The sequence below is a fragment of the Periophthalmus magnuspinnatus genome, chromosome 21 (genome assembly GCF_009829125.3).
Source record: "Periophthalmus magnuspinnatus isolate fPerMag1 chromosome 21, fPerMag1.2.pri, whole genome shotgun sequence".
Lineage (NCBI taxonomy): Eukaryota > Metazoa > Chordata > Actinopteri > Gobiiformes > Gobiidae > Periophthalmus > Periophthalmus magnuspinnatus.
This window is the reverse complement of record NC_047146.1, coordinates 6,504,665-6,522,729: the sequence shown is the minus strand read 5'-3', so window position 1 is coordinate 6,522,729 and position 18,065 is coordinate 6,504,665. Positions and strand designations below refer to the sequence as shown.

Sequence of the window (18,065 nt, the reverse complement as noted above, 5' to 3'; positions counted from 1 at the left end):
TATGGGGTTTATATTGTTGTTCATGAGAAACACGTCAGGGTCAAGACAAGAACTGGGCCATGAACGTGAGAGCTGGGTGAAGGTCCTCGGTCAGCTCCTCCGGCAGCGATAACACCATCGACGTTATGTTCTGAGTCATTTCCAAAATCCTAAACAGATCGGCCAATCAAAATCAGTTTAAGATGTGTTCAAATGTGTTAAATGTGTTCAAAAAATTAAGTAGACGTCACGCAACTGGTCCATCTGCTGCTTAAAGAATCCACACAGAGCTTTAGTTCAACACAAAGAGACAACGACACTAGAGCTTTCCTTAGAGGTTTATGGGGGAAAAGGGCTGTGGGTGAGTGTGGTAAGTTTAAATGGCAGAGTGTGGGGAAAATACTCAAAAAGAGCCTAAAAATATGGGCAGGTCTTAACATCCATGGTTCCTGTTGACTCTAAACAATCGGTATCGGCGTCGTCTATGAAAAAACCCATAGTGGTCGATGTCTAGAACTGATGCAAAAGCCCAGTTTACATTCACACACACAGTCGTTTTTCATTTTAACATCTATTTTATCTATTTCTAACTTCAAACCCATCAAGCTCCATTTTGAGGACTTACTTGCTGTAAGAGTTCTGAGATTCTGTCTAATTTGATGTGTCGCGATACCAACTTATCGTTCAATACGTGATACATGGAACAATATTTTTGGTAAATATAAGGTTTGAGCTGCATAAACTTGAATAAATAACTTACATGACTCATTAGAGATACAAACTAATTTCTAAATGTTGACTTTTGCTATAGGAAAAGACAAATAAAATCTGTCAACTGGACAAAAAGTCGTAGGAGTGAAGATGTTTGGCTTCTTCAGTTCTGGTCAGATCACTGCTGGACACTGCCTTATATCTGTCTGAACGGAGGAGCTAACTACACTGAAACTCAAAACACCTATTGTTTACAGTTTCTGTTTGTAGGCAAAGTCTATTTTGAGTCCGACTTAGCACAGAACTGAAGAAGCGGCTTGGACGAGCAGCCAAACGTCTTCACTCCTACAACTTTTTGTCCAGTTACAGATCTGTCAACTGGACAAAAAGTCGTAGGAGTGAAGACGTTTGGCTGCTCGTCCAAGCTGCTTCTTCAGTTTTGGTCAGATTACTGCTGGACACTGCCTTATTTCTGTCTGAAACGAGGAGCAATAAGATATATAAGGAGATATAAGGCAGTGTCCAGCAGTAATCTGACCAAAACTGAAGAAGCAGCTTGAACGAAACATCTTCATTCCTACAACCTTTTGTCCATTTGAATACTTCTTATACAATTTTAACAAAACACGATGAGCTGCAACAGTAAACTACTTGAGCTACATATCGCACTTCAATCTTTATTATCTGGACAGGCCTCGTCCGTGGTTTTGTCTTTTTGGAGTAAACTTACCACGAAACGTACTGCGCGGACAACTGAGGTTCGTGCCTTGACCCTTCGTCTGCCACCAGCGACTGCTTCAGCTGTTTAAAATTCGCTTCGATCTCCTTCTTAATCTCGGAAAATACTTTGATTCCTCTAAATGAACTGATTACTTGCTAAAAACAGGAAGAACGGTTATTGCATCGGCGTTGAAGGGTAAATACACTGCGTACACTTATGAAATCTGGCTTACATATACGACCGAGAGCTGATGAGCGATGTATTTATGACTCCCGAGATGGTTGATGTCTTCTTCGAGCTGTTGACTTAGCACTAAGAGTTGATTCAGTTTGGCGATGTGAGAAAAATAGTCTGTAATTAAAAAAAAAATAAAGTTACTATTGGTTAAAACGTCCAATTCTGCAAAACATACCGTCCATAAGGGGCCTCTCCAGCATCTCCACAGGGCTGCCTTGGATTAAGAAAACTTCTACACGTGGAAACATTGCGGACAGGCCAATCAAATCCAAGTAATCCTACGGAAAGGACAGACGCTGACTTTTATGGTTTTTAACGCAAGAAAGAAAAAAGAACGCATGGAAAGACTCAGAAGATACCTCCAGCTGTGGCATAGGTTTTGGTAGATGCTCAAGGCACTGCAGCATCTGATCAAGAATCTCTGATCCTGAAAAAAAAAATGAAACAAAACCAACCAAAGAAGTCACGATAAAGATGTGAAAACGTGCCACGGTAAATGGACAAATGAGGGATTACGCAGAAATGGAGGTTTGGTAGTAGTGATGGGACTTTCAGGTCTTTTATGGAGCGGAATCTTTTGGATCAGTTTATGTCAGAGCCGTTCAAAAGACTGGATCTTTTTGTATTTAATTATAAGTGAAAGAGCTCATTTTAACAACGAACTGACCACAGAGAGACATGACCAAGGCTAAGATTTGGTTAAAATGGTTCAAACTGAGAGTGGGAGTGTGTTTAACCTTTGAAATGATGTATAATCAGAATAAAACATTGCCTTGTATTAATAATAGTGATAATAATAATAATAATAATAATAATAGTGATGATAATAATAATAATAATAATAATAATAGTGATGATAATAATAATAATAATAATAATAATAATAGTAAGAAGAATAGTGATAATATTAAGAAGAAGAATAGTGATAATAATAATAAGAAGAATAGTGATAATAGTAAGAAGAATAGTGATAATCGAAGAATAGTGATGATAATAAGAGTGATAATAAGAAGAAGACTATAAGACTAAGAATAATAAGAAGAAGAAGAAGAATAGTCATAATAAGAATAAGAATAAGAATAATAATAATAATAATAAGAATAATAATAATAAGAATAAGAAGAAACGTAACTGTTATTAAGTTGTCAAATAGGTTTTTTTCTGTAAAAAGCTCTCACTCGTGTTGCTTGCTCTGCATCTGTACTAATTCTTGTGTTCGTTCAGCGTTAAGATTTACAAAGTGAAAGATGTGGTTCTTAAAAAAACAAAAAAAAATTATCTGAATCCCACCATTCACTTTAAGGAACCGTTCAAAAGAGCCGACTCGTCCGTGAAGGTCACATCACTATTAAGCAGACTGTACCTTGAATCTGAAAAGTGTCCGATTCTTCCGGGCTACAGCCGCCCTCCAGCTGGTCCTGAAACTGACAAATATATTAAAGTTACCTCACAGATTACATCATGCAAAACCTCACTCGTTAGTTCACCTGTAAATGTTGACACTGTCATTCATAAACAGCGTTGGGGAGTAATTAAATACATCTAATGAAGAAATAAGTAAACAGTTATTTGGTAGTTTTCAGAATATGTTCCGGACATGTCCCACCAGCCCCAAGGATGATGTCTCTGGGCTGGGAACGCTTTGGGGTCCCACCGGAGGAGCTGGAGGACGTGTCTGGGGGTGAGGGAAGTCGTCTGGGAGTCCCTGCTTAAACTGCCGCCCCCATGACCCGGCCCCGGATAAGCAGAAGAAAATAGATGGATGGTTTTCAGAATAGTTACTTTTCTAAACTCAAAGCAATACATTAACGTTTCTGATCATGTAATTATGGCTTCAAACTGCACAGAATCAGTGAGGAAAAAAGAAAAAAAAAAATGTTTGTTGTGAGCGTAGATATGATTTTTCCCTCTCTCTCAGTTAATGAAATAGGAAATGCTTTAAAAATGGTAAAATATAAAGCCATTTTTAATCCTACACACTATAATTTAAATGCAACTCAATGTAAAAGTACTCAGATTGGACCATGTATCAGAGCAGGGCCGGTCCAGCCTGTAAGGGGAATAAGCTGCTGCTTTGGGCCCCTATTCCTACAGGGGGCCCCAGAGAACCCATGCATTTATATTGAAAATAATATATCAAGTTTTAATGGAAACAGGGCTTGTGTGTTTACAGTAGCCCAAATATCCCTTTTGAAAGATTACATTTGTTTTATATCTATAGGAGCAAAATATCTACCGCTGCCTTTGTGTTTTTGAGTCGGGCAGAGGTGAGGGCAGCTATGTGTTTACACCGGTGCAAGGACCCGACATAATGTAAATTTAAGCCCACTGTCACCAACTGGAACACGTTAAAATCCACCAGAAACTCGTCTAGAATTTAAATAACACTTATATGTTTGTGCTCTGTTCTTGTGACTGTGGTAGCTGTGACATTCTGGATGTTTTCAGTCTGATGTTGGTCAAATAAACACAAATACAACTGGTCAAAGTGATGAGAGCAGAGTCATAATGTCGTCAAACATGAATCACCAACAGCTCAGCCAGGATACATCCGCTGTCAGGGCCACTCCAGAGACAAATTCAGCCTAGGACCCCTTCAAAACCTAGGTTCAGCCCTGTATTTGGCACTGTGTAACTACATTTCCAAAGTAATCTTCCCATCTCTGTCCATCAGGAGGCTGCAGTGTTGAACCTCCAGTGACGTGTCCCACCTGCTGAGTCTGCGCCCTGATGAGGAGGTCCAGCTGTCCGCACAAACACAGCATCTCCAACCCCACCTGCTCCGGGCTCAGCTGGATGGGCATCAGGGGGCGCTTCACCTGTAGCTCCACTGCACAGACAAACAAACATGACACAGGATAAACACAGAATAAATCAGTGTGGGTGCGCAATGGGGCAGAAATGGACTGGGTAGCGCCATTTAAAACCTTTTTTGGAGACAGGGCGCAGGAAGTGAAAGGGAAGGACTGGACACTGAAGAGACAACTCTGAATTCCGCTTACCTTTGAACGCGTCATGGTACACACATGGGTGGAACAGCGGGTCCGAGGTGCTCACTGCCATTACAGCCCTCACAGTTTCTCATTTATAAAATCAATGTACACAAATTCCATGCATTGTATTAGTCCGTGTTGTGAAACTACGGCTAAAGAGGAGCTTTCAGCGCGTGGTCCTGATCCCTTTTTCCATGGCATCTCGCGCGCTCGCTTTGCTGAACCCGTTTCTTCTGCTCACGCGCTTGTTCAGATGGCTGTTCACGCTGTGCATTGCCTAAAATACATGAAAATAACGCCATGCATCCCCAAGAACCGCTGAATCCGTAGCAAAATCATTCAAAGCCGACGCCTTGTCTGCGGAACAGACGCTCAGTGCACGCCCCTCTCTCCCTCCTCTCTCCTCTCTGCCCCTCTCCCCCCACAGAGCAGCAGATGATGTCATTGTTTCAGTAGGTGTGGATGCAGCTCAACAGCACAGCAATGGAAGAACAATCCAACTCCGGGTTTTATTTATTACATTTTGTACAAGATGTTTTTATAAGGAGTTCCAAAACAATGTAATAAAAATACAATATTTTTTCTGCCACACTTAAGCTTCAAATGAAAAGACAGACGCAAGAGAAAAGACATTTAAATAGTGTAGTGTGGATTTACAAATATATCCTGGTCCTAGTCTGTCCGATAAAAAACATAAATGACAAGTTTTCTAGCAAAATCTCATTCTCAAATTTACAATAATGTACAGATTTTGTAAACAACCTCCATTGAATAGATAGTCTTTCTGTTTACAGTGCACCTGGGGTGAATATATCTTGCATCAAATGCTTATCCTCTGAGATTTAGTTTGACATAAAAAAACTAAACTTGAAACAAGACAACTCATTGTATTTACCGTTTCATTGTAGAAACGGTAAATCTGAGAAAATAAAAGGTTGTTTCTTCAAAATTTTTGGATCAGACATTATTAAAACGTGCCATGCAGTCTACCGAGTGCCAGGGGGTAACGTCAGCGTCGCCATCAGCTCATGGACAGAAGCAAATATTGTGCACTCCCCTGAAAAAGAAACATAAAGTTAATCTTTTGTGTCGTTTTATTATTACATGAACTTTGATTTAAAGGTGGCTTTCAGATTGTAGGATATGATGATGTCGGACATGTCGGACTACTGATTACATTGAACTTTGCCATGAAATATCCAAAAGGTAATTTCACAAATGTTCAACAATATTAATTTTACCTGCCCCTCATCTGTATTGAATATTATTGACCAATAGAATGTTGTGATGTCGTTTGAAACACAGTGATACAAGTGAAAGATTTTCTACCTTGTCTGGCAGAATGCATCTCATTGAACCTCTTCAGAATGTTTGAGACCATGAGCGCTGCAGCTCCAGAGGAACTGTGCTGTCTGGGGATGTCCGCCTGCTGAGTGAGACCTGTGGCCATGTCGTACACTATAGGCACAATGATGCTCACTGGGTCCTGGGCCACTGGGATACGTTGGGTAAGTTGTAACTGAAAACAAAACAAAAAAATCATCAGGTGTGACAAGATATACAAAAGCATGTAATTATAAAGTTGAAGCATTTCAGAGACTTACAAAGAAAAGCATTTTGGACTTGAGGACCACAGCGATGGTTCCCGGTGGAGCAATGGGGGGAGCACTTGGTGGGATCGTGAGACAAAACTGGACATTCCATTTTAACTGACCCGCTTGGTCTGGGAACTGAACACAAACAATATTCAACTTGTTTATAGTGTCCTTTTAGTGTTTTTATACAGTGTGTATTCCAGTAAAATTAAAGTCAACAAAAACAAATGTACCAGTTCAAGCTTCATGATGCGAACGCAGTCTCTAAGGATGTGTGTAGGAGCACCAAGAAGCTTTGTGAAGGCATTCAGTGTGTTGTATTTAAAGGGAGGTCCAGCAACCTGAAAAAAAGACACAGAAAATTAGAAAAAACTCTCAGCAAATGTTACCAGGTTCTTACAGTTTTACTCCGGTATAAAAGTAACATTATGTACACACAGACATAAATATTACACTAACCCTTGTCTCAAAGAACTTCTCCAAAACCTGGAGCTCTTCTTGGGACCAGGGACCAGCATTTTCTGGGGTCACTTTCAACTGTAACGTCTGGTAATTCTTAGGATTTAGAGCCACACGACACTTGAGGACATCTGTCTTGAACATGATAACTCCGGGCTCGTTGGAGTTTACAATGGTCAACTAGAAGAACAATTACAGCAGTGAGTAAAACAGAGACACTACAGAGACACTGCAGAAGTCCCGACTTAAGTTCCACCTACATTGGGTTCTTGCTGAATTATTCTCTGCAGGTGTCGTCTCATGATGACTGAACCCAGGAAGCGCTCCAGAGGGGAGCAGAGGTAGCTTCCTGCCAGGCCGGGCACGAGGCAGGGAGTAGGCGACGGGAGCAGGAGCACGTGGAGGGCGCTGTGTGTGAGAATAGTGGGTATGGAGGCAGCCCAGGGGCGCTGAGGTAGAGTGCGTGGAGGAGGCATACTTGAAGGCATTATTTGGGAACCTAAAGCAAAGGAGAATGCTTCCATGAGGAAAAATATATTTATTTAATGTTACCTTTCAAATATCCTTAAAGCTTACTTGTACCAGCACGTGGAGAATGAGGATCAGGAATCGGAGAGTGCAGTGATGGGTTGCCAGGGGACATGCCATGAATTCGGGCACCAGGAGAAGGCCCTGAGACCTGGGGTGAGCCGGGCCACTGACCTCTATGGCTGGGAGACACCATTGGATATGGCGAGCTGGGATCTATAGTACCTACAAATACACACAAACATTAGCTCAAAAACAATGACACTAAACTGATTCTAATCAACACAACACAGTGTGCCCACTTTATTATTTCTATTTGATTATTTTGAAAATGCCCTTTGACAGCCATCGCTCCAAAACACAGACCAGAATCAACACCAGACCTGGTTTTTGAGGTCCTTGCTTACCGTGGGGACTGGCAAAGCTGGTTTGGCCCATGGCTATGCCAAGAGAAGATGGAGAGGGGGTAGGCCCAAAAGGAGAGGGTGCCCTAAGAGCTCCACTAGGGGAGCCAGAGGCATGGATGTTCCCTGTGCGCACACACATATACCAAAGGACTCATCAATTTTTTATGTACTCATGCCGAGTATCACACAGATGGGTTAACATGCTAAGGCTGAATGGAAGGACAGAGATTTCATGGCTGGATGAAAAAAAGTAACAAAGAGGGCACAAAAATAAAAATGGGCACACGTGGATGCTTTTCCTCTCAAAACAAATCAAATATGAGAATGAAAAGTAAAAATCAATATTTCAGAAATTATACGCAGATATTTAGTAAATGAGCTGACATGACACACATAAGCCGACTCTACATATTCATACCTGGGGACTGTGTGGGCATCATGGACGGAGACGGAGTGACGTTGGTGTGGTAATTTGGAGGAGGTGATGTGAGAGAGGGATATACGCCTCCTGGAGCCGGCCTCATGGTCTGCGGCTGTGGCTGGAACTGACTCATTAAACTGTCCATGACATCTGCCCCTACTGGAGAGGGAGGGTTATCGTCTTCATTGACTGAGCGCCTGCGGGCGTCTTGGTTGCTGTCCACAAACATGTTCAAAAATGTCTTGGGAGAAAAAATAAAACATGTAAAGTCAGATTAAATATATTAACATAGTAGCAGTGGTACTTAAAGTGAGAGAAGTGGTTACCTTGAGACCTGGAGCCGGATAGAAACCTTCTACAATTTTAGTGTTGTCAAAAAGGCTATAGGCTCCGTCCCTAATCGCCACAACACCACGACTGCGGCAGTAGATGTCAATGCAGTACATATTTCTAAACGCCAGGCGGATGTGTGTCGGGGACTGGGGCAAAATGGAAAAGCACTGGTAGGCAGTGTTGGTGCGCTGGGTTAGGCCGAGCATGGGGACAGTCGGTAGTTTGTTTATTGCATTCAGGGGAGCTTGTGTGTCATAAAGGACCTGCAAAACAAAATATATTAGATAGTGCCACAGAGCAGGTGCTTAGTTTGTTTAAACGCTGTACCTGGAGAAGTTGCATGACATTTGGGTTTTTATTGAACATCTCTTGTAGTTGGTGGAGAATGATGTTGTGACAGTTTGAACAGCCAGAGTTTGGACCCACGGTTCCCAGAGACAGGTGAAATCTGTGGCTGTTTGAGTTCCACTGAATGGTAACGGAGCTCCCCTTGGTGCTTCCATAGCAAAGCACCAATTTGCGGTAATTGTATAGGCGTACCTCTGAGAATATATTGAGATACGGCGGCATTTCTAGACGAGAACAGAAGTACAAATTGAGGAGAGAATAAAAACAAAAAAACACAATCAGTACCCATGGAAACACTGCGGTTGCCTGCCTGGGTATGGGTGACAAACTGAATCAACAAATGTATTACAAAAGAAAAAATAAAGGGAATATAGATTTATTGGTTTGTTTCTGTAACCAAAATAGGGTGTTAAATGTGACTCTCAGCTGATTGTTACATCCATTACCATACAAAGGCAGTTTTATACCAATTGCTACATGTGTCTACAGGAGAAAAAAAACACAGCAATGCTAAAAAAGGAGGAGTATTTATTTTAAAATAGTTACCAGGCAGTGCTCTGGAGAAGTTGAGGACACATTGATATAGTTGACTGATCGCATTCCAATCGTTGAGGAACATCTCCACCACTTTCCTCCCCCCAACGGGCTCTGACAGAGGGTTTTCGAAGGTCAGGTATACGTGCCTGGTGGAAGCTATATAAGAGGACGGAGAGTTATTTTTGTCAAGGAAAATCTGCTTTCAATTCAAAACAACCACTGCAGTTAGAAATGGGATCGCTACCTTGTTCTTTGCACTGTGTACTGTTGAGAGGACAGTTCGCCAAGATCAATTCAGCCACCCAGGTTCTGTTATTCCTGCCCTGGAGACGAAACGTGCAATCCAGCAGGGAGCGCTCTAGAGCTCTTCTTGTCTCCTCACCCACACCGTTACAAGAAGGTATTCTGTGAAGTTGTATTAACATGTGAGCACTATATTGAAACATTTTGTATAATGTAAACAAGTGAATTAAAAGAAAACTTACTTTAACAGTCGGATTGCGTGACTGCTTCCATCTCCCTCCACTTGGACACCCTGATTTGGAATCTCCATATTGGACATCTACAACATTGTGGGAACAGGTGGGAATAGGGGTGAAATTTTCTATGAAAATTGCATTTTCTTACTGATGGGAAAATCATACAAAGTATGAACATTTGGAAACATACTTCAGTCCTCAGTCCAATAAACGGCATGTTGGTGTCACACATAGCCACTATATGCGCCAGTTCTTTGTTAAAGGCACTCATTTCCCCAGATCGTTTGGGCTTTTTAGGCTCAGCGTCTCCTTGGTCTGGAGGCAACTACACACAAACAAGAATTTCTTTACGTGGATCAACTGCTGATATAATGTAGTGTTTATCTTTTTAACTAATAATTCTGGATTTATAATTAGTGACAGTAATTATGGTACATCAAGACAGCGTACTTTTCTTTTACTCCCCAGTCTGACTCCTTTTACTGTTGTGATGTCCTGAACAAGGTGTTCAAGATTAGGTTTGAAATGCCGGAGTAGTTGTGCACTCAACGGTCCATCCTCTCCCTCCAACTGAGTTACCGATAGGATGGAGTATTTGTACTGCAGTGACGTAGGATTACTTTGCACTTCATTCATTTCTACCACCTAAAATAAAAATGAAAAGCTTATGAAGTGGATAAGTCAATGAGCAGGGGTTATACACATTTTTAGATCTACAATACATACGATGTAATATTGCGGCAGTCGTGTAAGTTTGATGAATAGTTTGTGTTTGGACAAGTCTCCAACAGCATGAGAGGAGGAATTCGCGAGGTGAAGAACATCTGAACACACAGTGGGGAGATGCTTCACAGACTGACGACAACGCTGCTCGCCTAACCAGAACCTGATCAGGAAAAAACATCAAGAGTTCTGAGAAATTCATACCCAACAGCTGAATGAACAAACTGAAACAATGATTACTTTAGCTGCTGCAGCCAAGACGTGATGCGCTTCATATCATCATTGATGTTTTTTTCAATGTCATCGAGTACGGACTGATCTGAAATAAAAGAACAAAGTTAAAAATGGGCAAACAAATGTCTATATTTTGTTTATTTGAGACAAAACATAAGTAAATCATTGTGACGCTTATTTACCTAGTCCATACAGCATTGGCTGGAACATGCCAGAGTGTAAGTCAACAAAAATGTGAAGGCACTCGGAGCGACCACAGGGCTCCAGAATAGGAATTACTAATGTGGGTAAAGCAGTCTCGATGAATGCTACAACAGAAACGACAATTACTTTGTGTGATCCAAATAATTTAAACATAATAAATGCACATTGTACATACAGTTGTCACTGGCGTTATTAGCCTTGAGGATCGCCTTAAGCTCCTGTAACTTTTGATGAGACCTGGCATGGACACTGTCAATCAGAAGTTTCTCCACTGACAGATGATCAATCTAAAGCAAATCACAATAAGTTAATAAAGCAGAGCTGTTTTCACTACACACATTATTATAAAATATACTTAAAATGTATATAAATGTTTTTGTTTTATCTCACCTTCATAGCCCTTTCCATTAACTTCGGATCACAGGCTGGAAGTGAAGGTTCATGAGATATTTGCAGTGGCTTTGATCCATCAGTTTCATCTATCCTTATTGTGACTTTATGAACAGATGCTGTTCCAGTTTTTCTACCCAGAACCTGCTGGCTGTACAAATATTTGTTTTTGTAAATATTTTGTTAACCATTGATTCTTACCATTTAAAACTGTGCCATTTCAACACTTACTTCCAAACAGAAAGGGTGAGGAATTTTGCTGGCACATATCTTTCTTCTTGGACAAGGTCTCCCCATCTTTCTCTGATCAGCATCAGAGTCTGAGAGTGCAGCACCTCAAGCTGCAGCGATAGACAGAAAGAGTCTGCAGAATGTTGCTAAAGAAAATATAATGGGTAGTTTCTGTGGAACTGTATAAGATTTAATTAAGCCATTTCATTAGTATTCAACAGGGACATATCCTTACCACACGCTGTGTGGGTAAATGGAGCATTTGTTCTTACAACAAACTGCTCTTTGACACCACAAGCAATGCTAGTTCTAATTCTGAAAGGGTATAGAAGAGATGTACGGATTTGCATTGACCATCTACTTGACTTAAAACCAACATTAACAACTTTAGGTCTATATTTTTAATAAGGTCGGGAGTTACTATATTTCAAACAACAACAAAACAAATTATGTTTTACACATTTATATATCTTTTTTTTTTCCACATGAACAGTGCAGAGAACTAAGTAAATATAATCTCCCAGTCCCTATATAATGAAACTACCTAGTCCAACCCAGGCAGCATGGCTTTAATATTAGCATCTGTTTAGTGAAGATTTAAATATTCAAATAAGGGTCTGGGACAAACACCAAATGGCTACAGAAAGAGTCTACCAAATATTACTCTGTGCATTTATGCAGAAAGGATACGCAAACAGTTGTACATGTCCTGAAGGGGTTTCTCATCTGCACACAGGCGCGCTTGAACAAGCTCATGGATGAAGTTCACTTGTAAACTGTGTACCAAGGTTCGACCATCTGTCAGCAAAAAAAAACAGAATAATGTAAATGTTGTCTTTGCATTTATATAACTAGACAGCAAAGATATAATTTCACCTCCAGTTTCCTTATCTTCAACCAAAATGTCTAGTTTTAGCAATCGCCACGGAATATCTGGATCATCTCCCATCACAGTCAGTGTGGCCTCAAACTCTCCTTCCACACGGAATTTCACCCTTCCATTTGCTAGATAAATAAAGAAAAATTAAACTCAATCACAAGACAACTACATACAAACATACATTTTGACTAAAGTATTAAACAAGTCTCTTACCAACAGTAAGGTTGGCGAGCTGTGGAGGTAGATCTGTGGTGACAAGGCGGTGACGTAATATCTGATTAAGTTGGTTTAGGGTTGTCTGTTTTTCTGTCTTAGTTATTGGATCTGGAGGAATAATTTTATCCTGAAGAGAATGGAACAACATTAAATTGATAAAAAGGTTGACTCAGAAATGATAAGAGATTATGGATCAGTGACACTTACCCGGATGCATGTAGGTAGACGTGGGTATGACCCTGTGGTCAGAACATCTATTGCAAAAGGAATAGCGAAGCTGGGTAAACGAGCATGTACCAAGGCATCTCTGGCTAATGATGCCAACCGGTCTGCTGTATCAACAAACAAAATAGTCTGCTGGTCCAAAAAACTGGAGATCATCTAAACAGGAGGATTAAAGGTGATCAGCAGTTCAGTTAAATATGCATCATTCATTTTAAATAAGACAAAAAAACCTAAATATAATATCACACAACTTACAGCACATTTTTCTACTTTTCCGGCATTGCTGGCCCATTTCACAAGTGCCAGGAGCCTCACAAACAACTGTCTTGTTCGGCTTGCAAACTGTACAATTTCTATTTTTCTACAATAAAAAAATGAATGTAATTAATATTTAATCCAATAATATAGTAACTCATAAATAACTTTCAAGCACAAACCTTTCCATGTCGGTTTTTCTGGGTAATCTGCAGGAAAAAAAACACATTTATTTTTAATTAATGACTATGGCTGCAGACACATTTCATATAATCACAATGTAATTATTAATATTCATAATAAAAATCCCTGATCCTTGGCTTCAGTCAGTGACCGGTGTGTGGGCTCAACCCCCTGACAGATTTCTGGTTTTATTTATTTATTTACTCTGGTAGACGTCAAATTTAAGATGTAACCTTTAGAGTCCCACAGGAGACTTGAACTAAAATGAAAGTATAAAACCTTGTTCCTCGTGTGCTGTTGTGCGTGTGCTGTTGTGTGTGTGCTGTATGTGTTGTATGTGTGTGTGCTGTTGTGTGTGTGCTGTATGTGTGTGTGCTGTATGTGTTGTATGTGTTTGTGCTGCTGTGTGTGTACTGTTGTGTGTGCCTTGTGTGTGCTGTTGTGTGTGTGCTGTTGTGTGTGTGCTGCTGTGTGTGTGCTGCTGTGTGTGTACTCTGTTTGTGCTGTTGTGTGTGCTGCTGTATGTGTACTCTGTGTGTGCTGTTGTGTGTGCTGCTGTATGTGTACTCTGTGTGTGCTGTTGTGTGTGCTGCTGTATGTGTACTCTATGTGTGTGCTGTTGTGTGTGTTGTTGTATGCGTGCTGTTGTTGTATGTGTGTTGTGTGTGCTGTTGTGTGTGTTGTTGTATGTGTGTGTGTGTTGCTGTTGTGTGTGCTGTTGTTGTATGTGTGTTGTGTGTGCTGTTGTTGTATGTGTGTTGTGTGTGCTGTTGTTGTATGTGTGTTGTGTGTGCTGTTGTTGTATGTGTGTTGTGTGTGCTGTTGTTGTATGTGTGTTGTTTGTGCTGTTGTTGTATGTGTGTTGTTGTTGTATGTGTGTTGTGTGTGCTGTTGTTGTATGTGTGTTGTGTGTGCTGTGATCACTGGCCCACGGGCCCGGTGTTACACGTTACTCACAGCTCGGCCAGCAGGGTGATTTCATGGTAGGTTCTCTGGAGCAGAAAGTCGATGAGCATACTCAGCCGAACCCCCTGTGCAGCCGGGGCCCCGGGTGGCGGCTGCTGAGGACCTGAAACCACCGGGCCCCCAAACGGAACAAGCTGCCCGTCCGACCCGATCTGAACTGGGGCCATTTTACAAAGAAGATCCGCGACGCACACCCGACGAAACAACAAATATATGAACCGTAAAACAAAAGAAACCGCTCTTTTCAGACGCCCCACATTTTAAATAACCAAACTAAAATAGATTACTTAATTTCAGCAAAGGAAAATCGACAAATATGAAACTATAAGACATTAGGATGAACCAGTTAGCGCCGCTCCGCCGCCATCTTGGCCGCCATCTTTACCGCAGGGTCTGATCACACTGAAGAGAAGGCGCGAAAACCCGGGACGGACTCACTGGACTCACCCTGTGTATAAACACCAATACTACATATTCTGGAACAAAATCCTGTCTCACGGTACGGGGCAAAACGGGGCAAATGTTTAGATCATTTATATTGATAATTTGCAGCTGATGTCATCAACCGTCTCTGGGGATGTGATGCTAACTGACAGCACTGCTCTGTCTGAAGCCCTTTTACTCAAATTAGACTTTAATCTGATCATAAAGAACTGATTTAGCTGGAACTACAACAGGTGAGATGATCTGTGCTGTTAAACATGTCCCTGTCAAATAACATTACAATCACAAGTTAGCTAGCATTAGACAACGGTTTTCTCATTTATCTGTGAGATTCCTCAGGTCTGAGCCATAGTAAAAGAAAAATATAAAATCTGTCAACTGGACAAAGTTCTGGTCAGATACAACTTTTGTCCAGTTGAAAGATTTTATATTTTTCTTTTACTATACTTTTCTTTTCACCAGGTCTCCCCATGAGGAGTGACAGCAGCTCTTTTTCTGAGGGACTTTTGGACTCGGGAGTTAAAGCCTGTATTTGGTTTGTGCAGCTCGTGCTTGGTTAAAACTAATGCATCACGACTAAATGTTCAGACGGTGAGAAAAGTCAAGCACAGGACAAAAGCACATGTCCCCTGTGTCCCCTGTCTCACAGCAGTGAGTGAGGCTTTCACACATGCTCTTGGCTCTGTGGAGCGACCCCAGTGCGCACGAGATTTACTTTTGTTTTGTTTACTTTACTTTGGTCGGCCTTGTTCACGTGCACCTGCATCATTCACCCCAAACACGCACCATGAGACACGTGAGTCCATCAGCTGATCGCCGAATTTATTTCTATAGCAAAACGCTTCAAGGGACAGAGCCCTGTGAATACACACGCACGCGCTCTCTTCTCCTATACGCAGTGGCAGACAGACCCAGGCTCACCTGCGCAGACAGACCCAGGCTCACCTGCGCAGACAGACCCAGACTCACCTGCGCAGACAGACCCAGGCTCACCTGCGCAGACAGACACAGGCTCACTTGCGCAGATAGAGACAAGCTCATCTGCACAGACAGACCTAGGTTCATCTGCGCAGACAGACCTAGGCTCACCTGCGCAGACAGACCCAGGCTCACCTGCGCAGACAAACCCAGGCTCACCTGCACAGACAAACCCAGGCTCACCTGCACAGACAGACCCAGGCTCACTTGCCCACACAGAGACAGGCTCATCTACGCAGACAGACCCCGGCTCACTTACGCAGCCAGAGACAGACTCACCTGCGCAGCAAACCCAGGCTCACTTGCACAGACAGAAACAGGAGGAGACAGCACTTATACTGTCACAGCGGACTGCGTATGTCGGCCAGAAGTCAGCCGCGTTCACACTGCACTTGCCCCGCTCCAGAGTGTGGGTGAAGCCGCTCTTAGGCCTCCTGTTTCAAGCTGTCTCAGATCGGCTGTTTACTGTGGTCCAGAATGCAACAAAATGAAAAATTATAACAAAAATAAAGTCGACATTTAATTATTTTGGGGTCGGTGCCGAGCAAAAAGCAAAGCAAACGCAGACTGCAAAAGACTGCCGCTTGGATGAGTGAAAACTTTGAAATGCTGACTTGATTTTACATGTCCCAAATGTGTGTAAGTTATTAGACAGATCGCAGAGCTTAGCTGCCACCTCTCTACACATCAGTCACTGTTCAATGAAGTAGGCTAGATTTCTCCCAGTGGAGTGACCAGAGTCCTGCTTGGAAAAGGCCTGCAGACCTTGGCTCCCTGGGGCTCATTGGGCAGAACACAGTCTGTGCGAGCCGCAAACAGGTGAGTATCAGTGTGATCTTTATCCATGCTCTGCTCTGCTTAGCTTCTCTACTATTCTAAATGTGGGCACTTTGCACAATCACTGTTTAATGATCTGCTCATTGTGGATGAGCTTAGCTCCTTGTCATGGGTGTGGAGCCATGTGCACTGGGCAGCCCTTATACACATCAAATGTAGCCTAATCCCTGTTGCCACTGTGCTGTCCTGTTTTTAGTCTCTGATCTTGAATTCTTTATGCAGAATCAAACACAGTATACAGTCCTCGCTGTTCACGGTGAGTATCTGGAGCACTGCATCCGCTCTTTATCCATGGATTTTCAAGGTTATACACTTCCTATTGAGCCATCTGACTCACCCGCTGCTAAACCTTGACCCACTCATCACTATGACATGTTAACTGTAACCTAGAAAACCACATGTCTATAGTCTACCTATGTGTAGCAGAGTCTATTTTGTGAGCTGCACAGAGGAGCAGGGGGTGCCTCATGATATTCTTGCTACTTGTCTCCTGCAGACTGGGTCTTTTCACACTGTGGCACAGCCAATCTATACTGGGCCACATGCCCCAGTAAAAAGGGTCTAGTGACGTCCCTGTCAGGAATGCTCAGGTACGCACACAGGTGCATGGGGTCATTCCCCAGGGAAATAATTTAACAGTTTTTAACATTTAAGGCCATCAATATAAAGTTCTACATCCATCATAGGTTTTTATTTAAGCTTTTAACTCAAAGAAGCGTCAGTCTTTTGCACTCTGGTAGTGGTGGCGAATTGCTCTTCTGAGTTTTGACATTGATGTCAGTGTCAGTGTCTGCCCTTAAATCTTGATAAAATTAGGTCTTTATTTTGTCCACAACTTAAAATTATGACTTTACTCTAATAAAATTATGATTTAATGTTCAAATCTGACACCTATTCTCCGTTGTAGATTCCTTGGGAAATTACATTTCTACAGCTATGGCAAGAAGTCTATTTTTTGTGTTATCGTGTAAACCCACATGACACTGCTTGGTGTAACAGAGCATCTCCAAGTAACCCGCTCAAAGTATGTGCCGGACATGTCTTGCAGTTACTGTAAATGCAGCATCAGGTGCAGGTCTGTGGAAAGAATCCACAAGGAGTCAAATTTTCACCTCAATAGCCTGGAGTGTTTTTCTGGTAAGAGATGTGTTATCGCATGAACTCATGTGGAAACCATGCTGCCTTGGTTAAATACACACCACAGTAAGTCATAGTTGGTGCAACCCACTCAAAGCACATGCCAAACCCAAACGCATTAAGTGTAAATCTGGCATTACAGTGAGCAGGTCGCCTCACAGATGTAACCTCTCCTAGTGGTGTTGTCTTGAAGAGATGTTCTAGTTTCAGTGTAGTTAAGACTCCCTTCAGACAGATATAAAGCAATGTCCAGGTCAATAATCTGAACAGAACTGAGGAAGCAGCTTGGATGAGCAGCGAAACGTCTTTACTCCTACAACTTTGTGTCCAGTTGACAGCTTTAACTTTGTCTTGTCTAGGTAAAGCAATAACATCTCTATGAAGACAAGCAAGTGGTGTAACTTTTCCACTGGA

At 41.9% G+C, this 18,065-nt stretch overlaps 2 protein-coding genes across 6 annotated transcripts; both read right to left on the bottom strand.

Moving 5' to 3' along the window:
- Positions 1-4: 4 nt before the first annotated feature.
- Positions 5-4,860, bottom strand: si:ch211-218d20.15 (uncharacterized). 2 transcript variants are annotated; one of them, XM_033987203.2, is made up of 8 exons: positions 4,651-4,860; positions 4,360-4,478; positions 3,012-3,072; positions 2,008-2,075; positions 1,824-1,926; positions 1,644-1,762; positions 1,421-1,566; positions 5-149 (listed from the first exon to the last, which is right to left on the bottom strand). In XM_033987203.2, exons 1-8 carry the CDS (start codon positions 4,709-4,711, stop codon positions 41-43), a joined length of 786 nt encoding a protein of 261 aa, XP_033843094.1. In that variant the 5' UTR covers positions 4,712-4,860; the 3' UTR covers positions 5-40. The 2 variants fall into 2 exon arrangements, with proteins under 2 accessions (XP_033843094.1, XP_055086612.1); XM_055230637.1 differs by having other exon boundaries at positions 11-149; positions 3,012-3,066; positions 4,651-4,854.
- Positions 4,861-5,126: 266 nt separating this feature from the next.
- med14 (mediator complex subunit 14) lies at positions 5,127-14,672 on the bottom strand. Of its 4 annotated transcripts, none has more exons than XM_033986694.2 (29): positions 14,247-14,672; positions 13,289-13,315; positions 13,107-13,212; positions 12,834-13,007; positions 12,624-12,753; positions 12,407-12,535; positions 12,221-12,328; positions 11,531-11,663; positions 11,300-11,450; positions 11,085-11,196; positions 10,888-11,013; positions 10,712-10,790; positions 10,475-10,634; positions 10,199-10,393; positions 9,939-10,073; positions 9,755-9,831; positions 9,514-9,674; positions 9,279-9,425; positions 8,712-8,956; positions 8,378-8,647; positions 8,049-8,292; positions 7,631-7,753; positions 7,278-7,448; positions 6,956-7,194; positions 6,696-6,875; positions 6,470-6,577; positions 6,246-6,371; positions 5,971-6,160; positions 5,127-5,698 (listed from the first exon to the last, which is right to left on the bottom strand). In XM_033986694.2, the coding sequence occupies exons 1-29, from the start codon at positions 14,420-14,422 to the stop codon at positions 5,628-5,630; spliced, it is 4,293 nt and encodes a 1,430-aa protein (XP_033842585.1). In that variant the 5' UTR covers positions 14,423-14,672; the 3' UTR covers positions 5,127-5,627. The 4 variants fall into 4 exon arrangements, with proteins under 4 accessions (XP_033842585.1, XP_055086519.1, XP_033842586.1 ...); XM_033986693.2 differs by having other exon boundaries at positions 5,138-5,698; positions 7,272-7,448; positions 14,247-14,649; XM_055230544.1 differs by lacking the exon at positions 7,631-7,753 and having other exon boundaries at positions 14,247-14,508.
- Between the last annotated feature and the right edge of the window lie 3,393 nt (positions 14,673-18,065).

What these genes read in the sequence shown, in the direction of transcription:
- si:ch211-218d20.15 (XM_033987203.2), bottom strand. Translation starts at nt 4,711, where the DNA reads ATGGCAGTGAGCACCTCGGACCCGCTGTTCCACCCATGTGTGTACCAT. An exon ending in GTACCATGACGCGTTCAAAG is followed by an intron (nt 4,479 to 4,650) that starts GTAAGCGGAATT and finishes TTGTCTGTGCAG; the next exon opens with TGGAGCTACAGGTGAAGCGC. An exon ending in TCCGCGCAGTACGTTTCGTG is followed by an intron (nt 150 to 1,420) that starts GTAAGTTTACTC and finishes CGATCTGTTTAG; the next exon opens with GATTTTGGAAATGACTCAGA.
- med14 (XM_033986693.2), bottom strand. Translation starts at nt 14,422, where the DNA reads ATGGCCCCAGTTCAGATCGGGTCGGACGGGCAGCTTGTTCCGTTTGGG. An exon ending in TAATGGAAAGGGCTATGAAG is followed by an intron (nt 11,197 to 11,299) that starts GTGAGATAAAAC and finishes GATTTGCTTTAG; the next exon opens with ATTGATCATCTGTCAGTGGA. An exon ending in AGAAGTTCTTTGAGACAAGG is followed by an intron (nt 6,578 to 6,695) that starts GTTAGTGTAATA and finishes TCTTTTTTTCAG; the next exon opens with GTTGCTGGACCTCCCTTTAA.